The sequence below is a fragment of the Dufourea novaeangliae genome, unplaced genomic scaffold (genome assembly GCF_001272555.1).
Source record: "Dufourea novaeangliae isolate 0120121106 unplaced genomic scaffold, ASM127255v1 scaffold67, whole genome shotgun sequence".
In the NCBI taxonomy this organism is placed as follows: Eukaryota; Metazoa; Arthropoda; class Insecta; order Hymenoptera; family Halictidae; genus Dufourea; species Dufourea novaeangliae.
Window position 1 is genome coordinate 627,409 of NW_015373941.1, and position 18,443 is coordinate 645,851.

Consider the following 18,443-nt stretch of genomic DNA (forward strand, 5'->3'; position numbering starts at 1 on the left):
AATAGTGATCAAATTTGATTTATAAATCAAAATCATCTACAAACATTTCTGTTATCATTTGAGTCCTTCAAATTCGAATTTACAGGGTAGGAATCATCTTCGAAAGTGTTTACTTTATACGATTATCAGAATACTTTATCGATTCTAAAACGTAACGATCTTGAAAGAACATGATATGTGTGTATTTATTACTATGTTTCACAAATTATTATTAGAAATGTTGTAAAAAGTTAACGTTGATAAACTCATGATTTGAAGGAGCGTGAGTATCGATAGTCGGAATCGATACTGCGGACTTTTAAAAAAATTGGCAAGTACAAGGATGTCCTTTGGAAGGGATGAGAGACGGTGGCCGAGAGGCACACATCAAAATGGCCGCATTTTAGTCTACAGACGATTTTTCTTTACTGTTTGCCAATAGCCGTGTAAAGGGCCTGGCAGTGTTCCCGAAAGTGGCAGATCTGTTTCGCCGGAAATTTTGCCGTTGAACAACCAGAAAATTTTCGTGAAATAGAACAAACTTCGGTAAGAAAATTCAACCGCATAATTCCACTGCCAAATAGCCGGGCCAAGCCCATTGTCTATTGACTGGTTCATTCAGAGAAAAGAAATTGCACTTCACGCGATTAAGGTCTTCGTGCTTATTGATTGCAAACGACTCTGCCGAGATCCTTTCGTAGAACAGATAGTGCGACATGTGTTTATGAATACTGTCAGACAGATTCGGAATTTAGGTATTGTTTTTAAAATTTGTAAAACCACTATTCTGTAATGTATTAATTTGCATCGACTAACGGAATCTATTTCATAGCAGAAAAGTACGTTCCGCCTAAGCTATTATTAACAATTGTTATGCCATCAATACAAATTATGATGTTCTTGCTACATATTTTTCAGCATCATTTTGTAAATTACTATTTACTGTCATATGTAAACATTTCTTTAAAAAGATTAAATGTTATTTGTAAATTGTAAACTTTTATGTTAAATATATTTTCTATATATGGTTTTGTTGATGTTTTCTATAGATTGTTTAATACCCTTTCATTTCAGATCCTGCATAACTTTTTATATAATGATACGTCACCAACATCATACAATGCAAAACCAGCTTCGAGATCATAATAGGTTTGTAAAGACTTTGTATATGCAATCCTTCTTTCCATTTTTTTATTTATATATAGAAATAATAACATATAGCTTTAAGTAGTATTGTATAATATGTACATATATGTTTTATTTTCGATACAGTAAGAATTATATATATCAAATGATTGCTGAATATTGAACACTTGCTTTGTTTCATACGTTGGTTGAATTAAAAGTACCATTATTCTATAATCCTCTGTTAGAATGGGAGGTCCGATGCGTCCTATGCAACAGGCTAATATGGCCCCTTTACATCAGCCTCAGCATCCGTTACCGCATCGGAATCCACATCAACAAATACTGTCCATGCCCCCCCATCAACAACACATTCATCACATGCAACATCCTGGACCACCACATGGAAATCCAAGACAACCAATGTTGATGGGCATGAATGCACACAATACAAACGGTATTGTTATACAAAACTTTATTTACACATATTAATGATGTTGGTCATAATATAATTACATCTCCTTTCAGGTACTATGGTTAGTGTCAGTCTAAAAGACCAAGCAAACACTGTCTCTGTGACTCTACAAAATCCGAACGTGCAACCCCCACAATATTCACAGCAACAAAATAATCAACAGAATCCTTCTCCTCAGCAACACGTGCAGCAACAGCAATCGATAGAACAAAACAAACCAGCCACAAATGAAAATAACAATGGAGAGTCCAGAGATCAGAGTCCGCCGAACCAGAATCACATTAACGTAACTGATCCAGCTTTGGCAAACATGAAAGAAAAAACACCAATGTGCTTATTGAATGAGTTAGCACGTTTTAATAAGATTCAGCATCAATATAGGTTGACTAATGAACAAGGACCAGCGCACAAAAAACGGTTCACAGTAACACTGAAACTTGGACAAGAGGAATACATTGCTGAGGGTCCCAGCATAAAGAAAGCTCAACATAGTGCTGCAACTGAAGCGTTAACCAAGACCTGGTATCAACGGCCTCCACCGAAACCCACAAAGGCGATGAGAGTAGCGCATCCAGAAAAGTGGTTTAGCGGTTCCGGTAGTTGCATAGTGTCTTTTACAAATTACATTATTCCCTCTATATAATCGCGCTTCGATGACCTTATAATTGCTAGCATACAAACGGCGAGAAAAGATTAGGATGGACGACTGAGAAGGAACGAGACAGATACGATCCGTTAATCAATGAAACGGTTGATGAATCGGGTTTAATGTTCTCTATAATCGCGTTACTCTATAGACTCTGCAAACTCCAGAGGTGTGATTATAAAGAGGGAATACTACATAAAAGGAGATCTACATCAGTGCTGTAGACGACTTGACCACGGGTAAATAATCCGAACTCCTAAATTATATTTGCAGGGAATCTGCCTCCTACCGTTGAATTAAATGCTTTGGCTATGAAGAGAGGAGAACCCACTGTTTATACTATCCGACAAGCTCCCCCAGCAGGATTACAGCAATACGTTACACACGGTCTAGGACATTTCCCTCGAATATTTAATCCACGTTTTCCAACATATAATCGTGGGTTCCACACAGAACCTCAATTATATTTTGTATCTTTAAAAGTAATGAAAATTTCCAATATTGTCGAGACTGTAATACATATGTTCGTAATATTCATTGAAAAAAAAAAATTACAGGTAGGAGAACGTGAATTTATCGGTAGAGGTCTGACAGGTCAAGCAGCGCGACATGACGCAGCAAGTAAAGCTTTAGAACAATTACGCCAATTACCATTACCGGAAGAAATAGCAAATACCTGTAACACGGGCGAAAATGGTACATTAAACGACGCTAAAGATCCAATCGCTGAATTAAAAAGTCCTGTATCGTTGGTTTACGAGAGAGCGTTAAAACGTGGTTTACCAGTTAGTTTTGACGTTGTATCGGAAGTCGGTAAGCCTCATATACGGACATTTAGAACGAAATGTACTGTCGGTGATAAAATTACATTGGGAGAAGGTCCTTCGAAGAAAGTAAGTTTTGCATTCAGAATATTCTTGTCTGAAAATTCGAATATAGAATATTCAATTTTCTTGAAAAGTAGATACACGTTATGTATTTATAATAAATTTCTCTCAGGTGTCGAAAAGACATGCAGCAGAGTTCATGTTAAAAGAACTCAATCGTTTGCCTCCATTGCCCGAGACTATACAAAATCGTCCGATGCGAGTAAAACGCAAACCACCGGCGACGAAGAAGAAATCACGAAATTTAATAAAAGTATATCAGGAACCACGTTCCGAGTCTGAAGCTGCTGAGGAAGTGAGTCCAGTCTCACGACTGGTTCAGATACAACAAGCTAAACGAGAGAAGGAGCCCGTTTACAATTTAATCGAGCAAAAGGGTGCACCGAGACGAAGAGAATTCGTAATGAAAGTTACTATGGGACAGCATTCCGCCGACGGAACAGGCCCTAACAAAAAGCTGGCTAAACGAGCAGCAGCAGAAGCTCTTTTATCTCAATTAGGTTACAGTAAGCCACAACCACAGCCCACAAAACCGTCGATTAAAACAGGAGAGAGCGAGAACACTGAATCGAAGCCTAGAAAAGTTACTTTCCTGGAAGACGAACAGATCAATGAAACCCCATCGCATCCCGTAGGAGGTGAGACACAAAATAATTGTACAGCGAATTATAAAATGATAACATTTAACGTATACGCACATGGTATACGTGTTATTTGTTGTACGTGAGTGTTTTGAAAGGAGAATTTTGTTAACTTTAATCAGGAACTATCGGACGTCAGTTAGTACCTGGACTTTTATTAGTGGACGGAGGTCAGGAATCTAAATTAGGTAGTGGACCTAGTGTACAAATTATTGCTGAAGAACTACGAGGACAACAACAAAACCCAGTTACGGTTTCTCCTAAAGATCAATTGAAATATCTTTCTCAATTGTTTAACTTCAGCGTGGAATTCAATGATTTTCCCAAGGTAGTTATCGATATTAGAATTATATTATGTAACTTTAACTGTAAATTAACAGATAACATGTAATCGTAAATTACGTTGAAATCTATAGCAACACAGTACTAGACTTCCAGATCAATGTAATAATAATAGATAGGTAAACTTTTGGTAATTATATGTAATTGATGGGTTTTATATTCGTTTCAGGGCGCGGTGAATAAGGAATATCTATCGCTGGTAACATTGAGTACAGATCCACCTCAAGTTTGTCATGGCAATGGGCCGACCAGGAACGCAAGTCGTAATCAGGCAGCGTTAAAAGCTCTACGGACTCTAAGCAAGCTGGGTCTCGACAATGCCTCTAATTCACAAACGAAAAAGGATAAAGGTGCGTCCGGAGATGGAATACATATTAGCATTCAAGTTAAAAATAATGTAATGGATGGAACTATTGATAAGTAATTACATAGATTTAAGACTTATCTAATGTAAGTTTAATTTACATTGCCGTTTTAAGGCATTGCAAAGGAAAGGCAACTTAAGGATATCTCACGAAAACAGTGATGAAAATAGGACATGAGTGATTTCATTATAGGTTTAATATTAATATCAAGCGTTAATATTAAACCTTAATACTTTGAATTGTATCGTGGAATTCTTAAGATTGATAATTTAATTGTTTTTCTTATTTATCGTACAAACGATTATATTATTATTATATACTTCTAATATCGTATAATCAGGATTGCAGGTTTTCGTTTTTTTTATTGATATGTATTATTGCTTGTACGTAGTCTTTCTAAATTATTTTTTGTATGTAGCACGTGAATCGATACGTTTTGCTTTTATTAATGTATTTACGTATAATTACAGTTGTTGAATGAACTTATCGCTGGGAAAATGACACTTCTCGATCAGTCTCTCTGGGCCTTATTACACGATAACTTCACACATTGAATCACCGATGACTCGGTCTTCGCATATTACGCCATTACTTCTGTTAACATAATGGACCGCGTATTATGGAAGATCGGTAGATTTTATGGAGGATCAGTCTTTTGCAGTGCCTTAATCGCGTCAGGAAAACTGCTCAAGCACCAATAACAAATCAAGTCATTAATTAAAGCACACAGAAATGCCTTTCTTTTACAAGTGACAAGAAATGATCGTTTCGCATCAGCCTCCCCGACAGGCTTCTGCGAGCAATTACCATCTTGAAGCGTCAATGGTACAAAAGCGTAGGTTTTACGCATGACGATTGCGTATCAGGGGACATGATTTAAATTAAAAGTTTTTTCTACGCTTAAAGAACTACAGTATAGTACTTCGAGATATAAGGATTCTTATTGGTGCTTGACCAAGATTGTGATCCTAACAGTGGTCGTCGATTCTACCATATTTATTATAACAATTTCATTGATAGGACCACAATCGGTAAACACGAGTTGTGTAGACGTCGTAACTGAATGAAAAAAATGGTCATTCTCCAGAAAGTCGTGGTTTATGATCATGAAAACATTGTAGAAACGTTTAAGTGAAAGAATATTGAAATCTGAGATGAAATGCGGCCATCTCTTAATTTCTCTATTTAATCCTTGGCTTTCTCATTCTTCGCGAGATAGAATGTCTGGTTATGTCTTATTACCTGATACCAGCGCATATGAATCAGTGAAATCATTTTTGGTGGATCCTTTATTTACATAGATCCAAATAGGAAGAGAAAATACGTTTAACAAAAATTGCCTTAATTACATACGACAATTTTTTCACCGTTTTGTTGAGCAAAGCGGCACCTTTTGTATTAACGGTTATTTTATATATAACGATTGGTACGAAAAACGAAGCGCATTTCTTCGATATAAAATTTGACTAGAAATTTCTGAAGAGTTACGTGTCTTAAGTGTCTTCAATTGATTAGTAAAAATCTTCTGATTCTTATTGCTCCGTTATATTCATACCCGACAATGTTTGTTTCAATTACAAAATATAACACGATTTTGAACATTCATTGAGGACTCTTTAACGTGCATGATAAATCTACGAATTTCCGTTCAACTCTATGATATTGAAGAAAGGTAATGTGATATATTCATATGATCGCCCCAATTTGCTTTTTCGTGGGGCCTAGAAGCACTCTGGGGTTATATATTCGTGTTTTGCAAGGTATTGAGAAGTAAAGGACATTCAAATTTTCATACATCCGTTATTCATTAAGGAACTCGAAACGATTCTGGATGTATCGGAAATTGTAATAGGAAATTGGTAATAATTCAAAATTTGTCCCGTTGCATCACAATCATGAGCTTATTGATGAGAAGCAACGTAACAACACTCTCGAAACGACGTCATGAATTTTGTCTTATTGCCAAGTGTAATTTGTAACGATGTTGAGGCGACGATAAAACAAAAAAAAAGACACAATAATGAATGAAGATAATGTCCAGAGGTCAAGTTTAAATCGTATCTTCGTCTAGCGGCAAAAGAAGAAGAATACGATCACCGCGGTTCTTGCTGAAAACTTATCTTATATTCATTATTGTCATTAAATTATTCAAAAGATTTCGCAAATGTTATGCAACAGTGACGAGAAAAGAACAAAAAAAAAGAAAAAGAACTTACGCAAGCGATATTGTTAAATTACGGTAACACGATTGTTTTTACCATGATCTGTAATACAGCTTCATATCGCGGAGTTCTAGAGGACAAAGGAGAGAAATTGTGGAGTTCGTAAAAGAAATGATCCGTGTAAATAAATCTTAGCTTTTAGAATAAAAATCGAATTGTATTGTTTACCTCGTACAACAGTTAGGTTCATATTGCTATCAGATAATAAGATCACGCTGCAAGTATTACCATGAACTGATAGAAAATGCTGTTAACTCAACTTTCGAATTTTTTACAAGGGTTGTTTCTGGTATGAACTCCTACTGCTTATATATTATTTACAAAACCAATTTTTCTTTCAGACAACTTTTCGTAATGCGCGATACCTTCCGAAATTATTTATATAGATCATTCGAGGACGAGTTAATGAATGTTCCTTTTTCTGAGATATCGCTTCATAGGTGGGCCTTCCTTCTTCCCGTGGGATTCACTGTTTCAAAATAAAAAGAAAAAAGAACAAGGGAAATGATTCAATGCTACTTTCTCTCTCTCTCTCTCTCTCTCTCTCTCTCTCTCTTTCTCTCTTTTTTTCTTTCTTTCGTTCAGTTTCTTTTCAAATGAAAGACAAAACAGCGAAACGTGAATCCTATCAAAGCGTACCCCTGTTGTAGGACCTATTTTATTCGCGTAAACTATAATACAATAGTTAGTCGTAACAGTAAGTGAATAAAGTATTAATTACTAAGGTATATGAAGTGGAACTATCTCGAAGGAATACGAAAGATAACACCGATTTCGAGAAACATTGCGGATACATTAGAAGTAAAATGTCACATTCTAAATATTTATTTTACGATGCTTTGCTTTTTTTGTTTTTCAATCTATAACTATCGGACAGTGATAGCATACCAATCCTGAAAGTTGTATACTTGATTGTAATTGTATCATAAATTATTAATTAATAACAATGTATATTCTGTTTCTGATTTTGATCATTGATCACAATATTTGTCATCACTATTTCAAAAACCGTAGCAGTTTACATAATGTGAATTGTACCGATAGTTAAAGAAATAGTTTCGGTGAAAGGAGAGGACGAATAAAATTATGGAAATGTTTTTGTGACAATGGATTATATACCAGAATCTTTGTTGAACAAGGAAATTACAATACACGATTATTTGTTTTCAATCTTATCTTATAGAAAATGAAAATTGTGCATGAACTAAGTTAGTCATTTTGTTTCCCTTATTCATCTCTTAAGAAAGGTACAGTTGCAAAATGTGATTTTGAATAACGTTTATCAAAAACATGAAAAACAAAGAAACAATTTTACTGAAAATTTACGAAGTAGAATAATGACAGTGAAGATTTTACACTGATAAAGTTTTTTAATGCCGAAATATCGTTAACTCCGTTTTAAAAGAGAAAATGATTGTTTAATACGTAGACATCTACTGCTTATTTAAACTTTATCGGTTTGTATTTGACATCAATAAACGATTGTAAAAACGTTAATGGTCGTGATACATTTATTTTACTTATCTTATTTACATCCCTCTTATCATATAATTTTATTTAGACGGTTGAGAATTTGCGTTTTTCAAATTTGAATTTTCGATAATTATAGATCGATAAAGTCGAGACAATCGATTTTGAATGTCGCTGTAAATCTAACGGCAACATTGATCAAACACAAATTTTGTAGGTTATGTTTATCGCCAAAGTTGTTTTGGGGATTAAAATTTCTTGAATAAAATGTTGAATTACAATGAAAATGTTCTTATTCACTGAATAATATTCAAAGATATATATGGATTCATTGTTTAGAGTTAGAATGATTTGAAATATCTAACTTTCCAGTGAGTGTTAACGTTGTAAAATGAAAGGAGGTTAAGTTGTAAACATCAAAAGCGTACAAAATTTCTTGAACTCTGTAGACGTATGTATCGAATTAAAATAAGTTGATACAAGAAATCCTAAAAGCCTAACATTAAAATTGCAAACGAAAGAACATGTTTAAGAATACATTTCAAAGTGGATTTCTATCGATCTTGTATAGTATCGGTAGCAAGCCGTTACAAATCTGGGATAAAAAAGTAAGAAACGGTCATATAAAACGAATAACAGACAATGACATTCAAAGTTTAGTACTGGAAATATTGGGTAGCAATGTTAGTACCACGTACATTACATGTCCAGCAGATCCCAGGAAAACTTTGGGTATCAAGTTGCCATTTTTGGTAATGATCATTAAAAATTTAAAAAAGTATTTTACATTTGAAGTTCAGGTGAGATATAAAGGTTGAATAATCATTTAACCATTGTATGTTATCAATGAAGAAGCTGTTAAAAATGTTTTTTTTTAGGTGATTGATGATAAAAATGTACGCCGCAGATTTCGAGCTAGTAATTATCAATCCACAACCAGAGTAAAACCATTTATTTGCACTATGCCAATGAGATTGGATGATGGATGGAATCAGATTCAATTTAATTTAGCTGACTTCACGAGACGTGCATATGGGACAAATTATGTGGAAACATTGAGAATTCAAATCCATGCTAATTGCAGAATAAGAAGAGTATACTTTTCTGATAGATTATATTCTGAAGATGAATTGCCTGCAGAATTTAAGTTATTCTTGCCAATACAGAATAAAGCAAAATGTTAAATTAGCAGTACATTCATAATACTTGACAAGATGTTTAAGGAAAAAATAAGAATATACCATTGATGTTTATAAGTTGATTATTTTCGCGACTTTAACTTACATTTAGAATTTATTTAATAAATATATACTTTGTACTCTGACAAATTATATATTTATTATACGTATTATATGATGATAATATGACAATTTTTATGAAGACAGCATATTTTTCATTGAATGCATTTCCTATAAAATAGTTCCTTTAGCATTTATATGAGATGTACATTTAGTTAGCAGCTTTTACTGTGTTTATAATACAATAAAGTTAATATGGATTCTTCTTAAATTCGTAATTCCTCTCTGAAGAACATAATTTTAATATAAACATATAAAAATAATAATATTGCTTTAAATAACTTGAAAGCTTATTAACTTTGCAAATCAGTATAATTTAATACTTCCAAAAATTAAAAAAGTTTACACTTTGTCACACCATTTAATAATGATCTTTTTTAATCCTTTGCACAGTTCATATAAAAGAAAATTAGACGAATACATATTTTTCTTATGAAAAAAGTTTGTGGCCAGTCATGGATGATACAATCATCATAAAAAAATATCAGAACTAATACGTAAATTGGAAACCACAGCAGACAAAATATCCTTCATATATACCGAAGGAACGTATTAATTGCTAATTATTAAGTATTGATTTTTTTTAAATGGGGCCGTAGCATATCCAAGGGGGAGGCTGTTCGTTCGCAAGTACCTGGAACTATTTTCTACACCGACAAAAACGTCCACATTCATCCCTTTCCGACATGCGCGTAGTAATACATGGCAGTAAAAATGGCGGGAAACATTGGAAAAATGCACGTTATTTTCCACGATACCCGATAACTCTGACGAAATCCATCGATCGAGATCTACTCCTACTGTGGAAAACTTGTAACTCCTGTGAAATATAAGGTAGAAGATAAATCCGAAGATTTGTTAAGAACGAATACGAAGAAATACAAACGAACGGGTGAAAGAAAATGGCGGACCAATTAAGAGTACCGCGCTGATACATTTTATTCTTTATTTGTTACGAGGGGTAGTATTTTAGGAATGAGAATCCTAGTATTTAACGAGAAAATGTTAATTAACGCATATACTCCAAGAAAACGATACAACGTCATGTTGTAACGCTCTGTAACGGTAATACCACTTAATACAGGCGGAAACCATAAATAAAACAATTGGTTATATACATATGTTTTTCAAATCGACGAATGCTATTATATATTTTGTATTGAGCACTCGTTTCGGGAGAGAGACGCCGACGCCCGGCGCCGACGTCGTTTTTAAAGCGTCAACGTTGTGCCAGAGTAATCTCACCCAATCCGGGGAACTCATAAGTAAAAAAAAAATCGTTAGAATAATCAACCATCTCGGACACGCTGCTGGCACGTCGTAAAGATGCATCGGTGAAAAGTTTTATTGTCGGACGTTCTTCCATCGAGGGTGCTAAGATAACGAGACTGGGAGAGGGGGTGGGGGGAGAAATATAACAATAAGCGATGAATTTAACGTTGTGATCAAAGAGGCGTGAAATCGTTTAACAGTAACATCATTTTTTTTTTAACATTCGTGCTCGCTTAAAATATAAGCCGAACGAAACGTGTGTGCATCTTCACGTGGGTGATACATTGTCAACTTCTTTTCTTTGGTTTCATTTTGAAATGGGTACGGCGGGTCGCGATTTCGAGCGCGACCGGGAGGACCAGCTCCACTGTCGAATTTGCGCTAGTGATATACCAAAAAGCGAAGGGATCCATATTTTCGCTGAGGATGGTAGACGGTACTACCTGCAGACCAAAATACGAAAATATCTGTACATCTTGGTGAGTCTGACCGCGGCTCCATGCGAATCACCGCAATCACTGTGTATGCGCGCCTGCATGTATACATATAGTTGAACTGAACGTGTGTGTGCACTTTTTTTCGAAAACTCAGTGAAGGACCCTCTTCCTGATCTTTCGATCGACCTCTCTCGTACCCCATTATCCGTACGCGTGAACAATCGTACGTGTATTCGTAATTGATATATGAAAATTTCAGTTAAATTTCGAAATATCACAAATTGTATAGATTAATGAAAATTCACAATTTTATATATTTAATACATTAAAAATTTCACTTAAAATTTCATAGATTTATCAATAAATACATAAGAATCATTCGTAGTTGCAGACATTAATAAACCAATTAATTACACACTTCCGTTCAGAGTGTAAATAAAATGTAATTAATTATTTTCTACGCGTAAATGCATGTGAGGACATGTATGTATTTGAATTTGTATATAATCCATGGGAGGACATTTTTGTGCAATCGTAAAAAAAATTGTGTAAAGTGTTATTGAATTTTGTGTAGATGTGAAATCATGTGTATTTATTAAACATGGAAGAATTAACAAAGGACTGTTTTCTGAAAATCTTTTCAAGAAAATTGTATACGTCGATATTTGTGTGTGAGTGTGTGTGTACAAATTAGAAATAATATCGAATATTCCTAAACAATCATCCGGAGGAATCCATTTTGATACGAATATAAATGTGATAAAAATTAGCATTTTATTGATTACAATAAGTATAGTATATGCGCTATACATATAACTAACACACATATCTATAAATATAATTCGATACATGACATATAAATAATGTGTGACGTTTTTCGAAAGATATGACACGTAAAATATTTAATACGTTACTATCAGTTACATTAAATATTTATAACGTAAATAAAAAAAAGTATTATAGTTAGTCTAGAGTCTGGAGCATAAGATGAATCTTCCTTTAATAGAAATATTTTTCAATACTCAAATTTTTAGTTATTTAAAATTCTGAATTTAAGATTTACTTTAAAATTCTGTATCAAATGAGGGTATTACATTAACTGTTATTTCTTTACAACAACATTGAATTAAAATTTTTCTATCATTACTAAGTTATTGTTAGTTATCATTACTCATTGCATTCTTGTCTGTGCTATAATTATAATATAAATTATGTTGTAGGTATCTTCTGAAGATAAGTTATCAAAAATGGTGTGTGTTACATGCATTAAAAGATTAGAAAGCATTCATCGCTTTGCGATGATGGCATATAGAACACAGGAGAAACTAAGATTACAATTATATAATAGCATTGACAATACAAATGCTACACAAGATGTAGAATTGGAATGTATTGAAAGTAAATTGAAAGACGTGCAGGATGGAACAAAGAGGATGGAAGATCGGGGATTGTTGCATACAATATTAACAAAGGTAAACTGAAAATATTATTTGTTAGAAGTCATCTTGCAAAATTATATTAGATTGATATTCCTTTGCAGGGTGCAATAGAAATTTTGGCTGAAGGTGAGCCATTGGGACCATCAGAATTATTGTTACAAGAAGACAAATGTCCTACTCCAAACATGGAAGAAATGGAAGTCAAAGTAGATCCAATGTTATTTTTACAATATGGTATGGAAGAGTCAGGATCAGAATCCTCGGAGGCATCAGACACTGAAGATAAGATAACAAGACTAGATTCTCCAGAACCATTACCATTAACAAACAAGTAAGACTACTTATACTAGCACCAGTAACTTAAAAGGATTATATATTTATTATATGTACATTATGTTATATTAACTTTTGTATATTGTCTTACAGAACTGATCATATAAAAAAGGAGAAAATAGAAGAGAACAGTGACGATAGATCACAACAAGATGATGAGGAACTAATGTCTAATGCACCATTGAAACCTCATGAATGTACAATATGCTCTCGATCTTTTATATCTCAGATTGGTTTACAGAATCATTTATGGTCACATTTGCCTAAAGATAAGCGACCGGATGGAAAGCCTATTCTAAGATCACAACAAGTATATTCTACTAATGGTGTACTTCACATGAATACTGATAACAATTCGTCTGGAAATTTTGTCTGTCCAATTTGTAGTAAAAAAATATCTACCAAGGGAAATCTAAAAGTGCATTTGGAAACTCACCGGCCTAAGGGAAAATATGGTTGTGACATATGCGGTAGAATGTAAGTCTATTAATTAGTAAACAATGTTACTGTTAAGCAAACAGTTTCTGATAAAATGATTGACCTTGTTTGCAGCTTCAAGACACAGTCAAATTTATTCAGACACAAAGAGTACCATGGTGGAATACAGTTTCCATGTAATGTATGTGGGAGAGTTTATCCAACAAATTCAACATTACGTGCTCATAGTATCACGCATTCCGATCTGAGACCGCACGCGTGTCCCCTTTGTGATAAAACATTTAAAAGAAATCAAGATTTAAAGTTTCACATAAATCAGCATACAGGTGCAAGGCCTTATCAGTGTCCCTATTGTCCAAAAGCTTTTGCAAGCTCTGGAAACTGTTTTTCACATCGTAAAAGAATGCATCCTCGAGAAGTACATCGAGACAGGCAGAGAGCTGCAGATTTAATGAGATGAACCATGGGTAGTCAATACGAAGAATGGTTTTAGAAAGATGTAATTAATTTACGAGAACGATCGTGTTAGCTGTTATGAAAAGAAAGAGCTTTGGTTTCAAATATTAATGGTGCTAACATAAAAAGCAACACAAATTTTGTATGCTTTAATTGACTCGTTTACAATTAGCGTTAGGTGTGTTATTGTTATTAACAGGCACTTAGTTGTTTGTTCTTATGCTATAACGAGGTCTTCTTTACAGAGAATAGTAACAGACAAATGTATATTTTTCTTAATTTTTTATCTTACTGATGTTACACTGGATATACACTTCCATTGTTGTTGACGAATTTAGTGATTATTATTTTATAACTCGTACATAGTACAAGTGATAATAAGAATAGGTTTTAAACTCTCTAGTCGAAATAAGAAATTTGTATTTTTTACTCGTTTATCTACATTTACCTTGTACACATTTTCTTCTTCATCTTATAAGGGTAGAACTTGTTATCAGACCGCCATTGGTACCATTTCTTAGAGGAGTATTTACGAAAGTTTAATAGCTAAATCGAAGTAACAATTATTAATAACACGATACCAATAACAGCATTAATGGTGTACACAGTATTATTCAGATCATTCTCAAATTAGTATAAAATTAACTCATTGGTAACGAATACAATGAAATGTTAAATATTTAAGATTAGAATTGATACTTTTTATGAGTTCGGTAGAATGAGATAACGATCGTTAGAAAAAACTTAGTGAAATATAACTGTGATTTTTTGTAAATCGGCGGTATCTTTAAAATACAAAAATTAATTCGTATTCCGATGGGTTAAGTACTGCTCTACTTGAACACTTGAGTGAATTGAAAATTGCAGAACAGTGGCGGCACAATTGCAGTTGTTACGTGAATTGTTCACGCTCAAAATTTGTCTCTACAAATATTTTTATTTGTTGAGACTATAATATCGTTTAAGCAACAAAAGGTACAAAGGTTTAAATGTTACATTATTTTGGTTCACTTAACAGTTCAGTCATCGGGCAGAGGGGAAATCGTATTTTTTTTATTAGAGAAAAGGGAAACACGAATGGATTTGAGTGACGACGAAGGTTCTAAAAGAAAGCGCGTTATTTTGTCCATATAAAGTGCTGTGTGACAGCAAGTATTTCATAAGATACATTATACAAGACGGCGACCAAAGAAAAACCAAAGAAACGGGGGTAGGAAGGGAACGCGGTCGAGAACGAGGGAAAGAAAGTTTGTAGTTCGAGGGATATTTTTAGCACGGTATACATACGAGCCATCATCATTGAGTAACGTTTAAGACTGTATACGAAAATTCTGTGTCAAATTAGGGTAATTATATAAATGGTAAGGATAGCATACGATATATCAATGGCCGTATTGTCATGAAAGATGAGTCTAGTTTATTCAGATACAGTATTAATGAGCTAAGTATGAAACGACGTAGAGGACGTAGACAGTGTTACGAATGATCCACAATGTTATTCTTTTAAGCAGGACCGTAACGATTAAAGTAAATGTTAACTGAAGTCTGAGTAGTTTTAGGGGGGATCTAGATAATTTTAGAGGAGTCGTGTAATTGTAGAAATCATAGCCCGTGCTTCCGTATTACGTACACATTCGCACACGTGTAGATAGTCCAGAATGAAGGGGGTTGAATTCGCAGAAGGAAAAGTATGTACGAGGATCGATAAAATAACGACTAAAAAAGTTGTAAGTAGCATTTAAACGACAGGCGAACCGTGTGTAATCACGTTGCTACGTTAGGTATAGTAGGGTGACCAGCGCTTTCACCTCGCGACAAGTATGAAAATTAAATGGACCAAAAATCTTCTTAGCTTCGTGTCTTTGAAACATGAAAATTTACCTGAACGACACTTCAGAGTATTTACAAAATAAATTTCACCTAATCGTTGAATAACGATTGACTAAAACCCTCGAGTAGCGTGAAAGTTTTGACGGTCACCCTAGCTTTACTAGGAATACGATCGTATATTTTGCGATTACGTTTTTGCGGACGCTTGCCAGTCATATAGTTACGTAGGTGAAGGATTATCGAGTAATCGTGTATTCACGAAAATAATCAATTTTTGATAATGAAGGGAAAACAGAAAGAACAAGAATCGACCATGATCTGGCTCTTGCGGCTCAATTTTTACATCTAGTTCTTAGAGCAGAGACGAGCAAATTCCCCTTTATCCAAGCTTTTCATACTGTTCCCGAAACTGCCAAATTCGTTGCTTCCAAACAATGTTGTTGCCGTTAATATGATACATATCATCAGTTTAAAGGAAACATATATTTAATTAATCTGTCGCAAATCCACACGTGGGATAGTTAACTAATTTTTATATATTGTTTAATCTTCGTTTTTCTATTTGAAAAACAAAGTTTAAGTAGTAGTAACCCCGGAGATCGCCTTCAATCTAATGGTTTGCTCAGCTCTTGCTGTAGGGAGTCAAAAATTGAGTATTTTTCTAAAGTCCACATACCGGAGGGGACTAGCATTTAACTAGTTATTAAACAATATCTCAGAAGTGCCACTAACCCAGTGAACTAACGTAGCGTATTTCAGCAGACAAATACTGGATAATTATTCGTAGAATCAAGGTATACGTTATCGATAATATCAATTGTGACACTTAATAAAAATTGATTGTATAAAAAGCCTTGCCTCGATACTGACTCTATTTCCAATTGTCTGGAAAACTACTTAACGCTACTTTTTATTTCTTGTCGTATAAAATGGCTTATCGTATATCAACGGGAAACACTGTGACATAAGTGTCTAATCAGGAAGATTAATGTAGAATTCATTAATCTTCGGAATACCACGTCACTATGTATGCTCTAGTCGGGGGTGGGGGGCATGACTTGTCCTTTAACCATAAATATTCATTCCAGAAGAATATTATGTAAAATGTCCATATTGTACAGAGATAGATCTTTAAATTTTTATCTTTCACTTGATGTTTTTCAAAAACTAGTCACCCTCAAAACGAACGACGCTCCATTCTGTTAGACAAGAACCCGGTAATTGGAGTTGCAACTCGTTCAAACGAGGCCAGTCTTATTTCCGGTCCTTCTGACCGCTATAAAAGATCGTCTGCGACACAAGCGAACTATTTCGTTCGTGCTTCGATCCGGTAGATGAGTCAGTCCGTAACGCCGTGTTTCTCGAAAACTATACCAGTACATATGGATTCGTTGTTTTATGTAGGTACATACAGTGAGTGTAAAAAGTATTCGTACACCCTTTAAAACGGAACAAATCTTTTAAAGTTAGTCCAAATGACTTGAGTTTTTTTGTGAAGTTAGAGACATTAATTTACTAAATGATGTAGAAAAAAAAATTTGAAAAAATTGCAATTGGTCCGAATCGCGAAGAAAATATTAAAGGTCGTGTTTTACAACTTTTTCAAATTTTTTTTTCACATCATTTAGTAAATTAATGTCTAACTTCACAAAAAAAACTCAACTCATTTGGACCAATTTTAAAAGAGTTGTTCCGTTTTAAAGGGTGTACGAATACTTTTTACACCCACTGTGTATACTTTCGCGTGGCGAATGGATCCTGAAACGAAACGGCATAGCGATTTCGGTTGACCTGACCCTTTTTATTATTCTTTTTTTTATTCGTATAAGAGACAGGAAGACACGAGTCATCGCTCGGAATAGATCGTCTACTTCCCCTTCCGTCGAATTCAGTCGGCAGAAATTAGTGATTCGAGTTAACTGCGATCGTCCGTTTCGAACCTGGCAAAATAATTGTTCGAACTTATTTTAAGCAGAAAATCGAAGGGTCTCGTAGCTACAGTCGTGACAGGAAAAGTTATCCGCCGAAGGTTGTTTCCCTGACATTGAATCACTCCAAACTATTCGCGAACGATATATCTATAACGCGAACAAGCTTGTCTGTCCAATTAAAAGATCAATTTGTTCCCCGAATTCGCGTTGAAGTCATTTCGACGGGGTATCGTAACAGTCGCGGTTAAAGGTCAGTTAATTGGAACGACGTTTACAATTGTTGTCGTCAAACCGACGTGTTTACGCTGATAAGAGAGGCTTGCCGTTCTCTGACGCTCGGAAATCGCTCGATTAAATTTAATATGCCGCGATACACATGGTTTTGTAGAATGTTTAAGGAAGAGGAAGCTCGAAAATGACGCGAATCATTTAGTGCTCAAGTTCAACCGATTGGCATCTTATCGGACCCCGTTATTTTCTTGTAATGCAGGTCATTGTTAAGGCTACATACTATTCTAGATTGCTTCTCCAGAAAAATGTTCACCGAAGATTACCATTACGAAACGTTTTCGATAAACGAACCCAAACAAAAGATATCGCGAAACGTTTTTCTTTCACACGAGTTCATGCACTTCGTGGGACTTTATCGGAGACCGTCAGAGTTCTGGCTGGCGCGCTCGGTTTCACGTAATTGTCGAATTCTTCGACGGAAGTATCGCGTGCAGACGCAATTTCGATAAATTTATCGGGACCCCACATATCGGGTTCTTTTTATTTTTGTTCGCGATGGGTCTCATTGAACCGCGACTCAATGAAGATCCATTATTTGTTAGTGAAAAAACGGATTCTTAAGTTTC

General features: G+C 34.6%; 3 protein-coding genes across 4 annotated transcripts; all 3 read left to right on the forward strand.

The window, feature by feature from the left end:
- Positions 1-356: 356 nt before the first annotated feature.
- LOC107185722 (double-stranded RNA-binding protein Staufen homolog 2) lies at positions 357-7,213 on the forward strand. 2 transcript variants are annotated; one of them, XM_015573476.1, is made up of 10 exons: positions 357-525; positions 1,054-1,128; positions 1,353-1,561; positions 1,633-2,175; positions 2,499-2,707; positions 2,783-3,118; positions 3,225-3,750; positions 3,876-4,081; positions 4,265-4,445; positions 4,931-7,213. In XM_015573476.1, the coding sequence occupies exons 2-10, from the start codon at positions 1,076-1,078 to the stop codon at positions 4,939-4,941; spliced, it is 2,274 nt and encodes a 757-aa protein (XP_015428962.1). In that variant the 5' UTR covers positions 357-525; positions 1,054-1,075; the 3' UTR covers positions 4,942-7,213. The 2 variants fall into 2 exon arrangements, with proteins under 2 accessions (XP_015428962.1, XP_015428961.1); XM_015573475.1 differs by lacking the exon at positions 4,931-7,213 and having other exon boundaries at positions 4,265-4,632.
- A 1,351-nt stretch (positions 7,214-8,564) lies between these two features.
- On the forward strand, positions 8,565-9,336 carry LOC107185705 (cilia- and flagella-associated protein 20). The gene is made up of 2 exons (XM_015573454.1): positions 8,565-8,952; positions 9,031-9,336. Exons 1-2 carry the CDS (start codon positions 8,677-8,679, stop codon positions 9,334-9,336), a joined length of 582 nt encoding a protein of 193 aa, XP_015428940.1. The 5' UTR covers positions 8,565-8,676.
- Positions 9,337-11,039: 1,703 nt separating this feature from the next.
- LOC107185706 (zinc finger and SCAN domain-containing protein 10-like) lies at positions 11,040-13,829 on the forward strand. Its single transcript, XM_015573455.1, has 5 exons — positions 11,040-11,201; positions 12,380-12,631; positions 12,700-12,929; positions 13,025-13,408; positions 13,484-13,829. Exons 1-5 carry the CDS (start codon positions 11,040-11,042, stop codon positions 13,827-13,829), a joined length of 1,374 nt encoding a protein of 457 aa, XP_015428941.1.
- Positions 13,830-18,443: the final 4,614 nt, after the last annotated feature.

Coding starts and splice junctions, on each gene's coding strand:
- LOC107185706 (XM_015573455.1), top strand. CDS start 11,040: ATGGGTACGGCGGGTCGCGATTTCGAGCGCGACCGGGAGGACCAGCTC. Junction 12,632..12,699: donor TGCATACAATATTAACAAAG/GTAAACTGAAAA, acceptor ATTCCTTTGCAG/GGTGCAATAGAAATTTTGGC. Junction 12,930..13,024: donor CCATTACCATTAACAAACAA/GTAAGACTACTT, acceptor ATTGTCTTACAG/AACTGATCATATAAAAAAGG.
- LOC107185722 (XM_015573475.1), top strand. CDS start 1,076: ATGATACGTCACCAACATCATACAATGCAAAACCAGCTTCGAGATCAT. Junction 1,562..1,632: donor GAATGCACACAATACAAACG/GTATTGTTATAC, acceptor ATCTCCTTTCAG/GTACTATGGTTAGTGTCAGT. Junction 3,119..3,224: donor GAGAAGGTCCTTCGAAGAAA/GTAAGTTTTGCA, acceptor AATTTCTCTCAG/GTGTCGAAAAGACATGCAGC.
- LOC107185705 (XM_015573454.1), top strand. CDS start 8,677: ATGTTTAAGAATACATTTCAAAGTGGATTTCTATCGATCTTGTATAGT. Junction 8,953..9,030: donor ATTTTACATTTGAAGTTCAG/GTGAGATATAAA, acceptor GTTTTTTTTTAG/GTGATTGATGATAAAAATGT.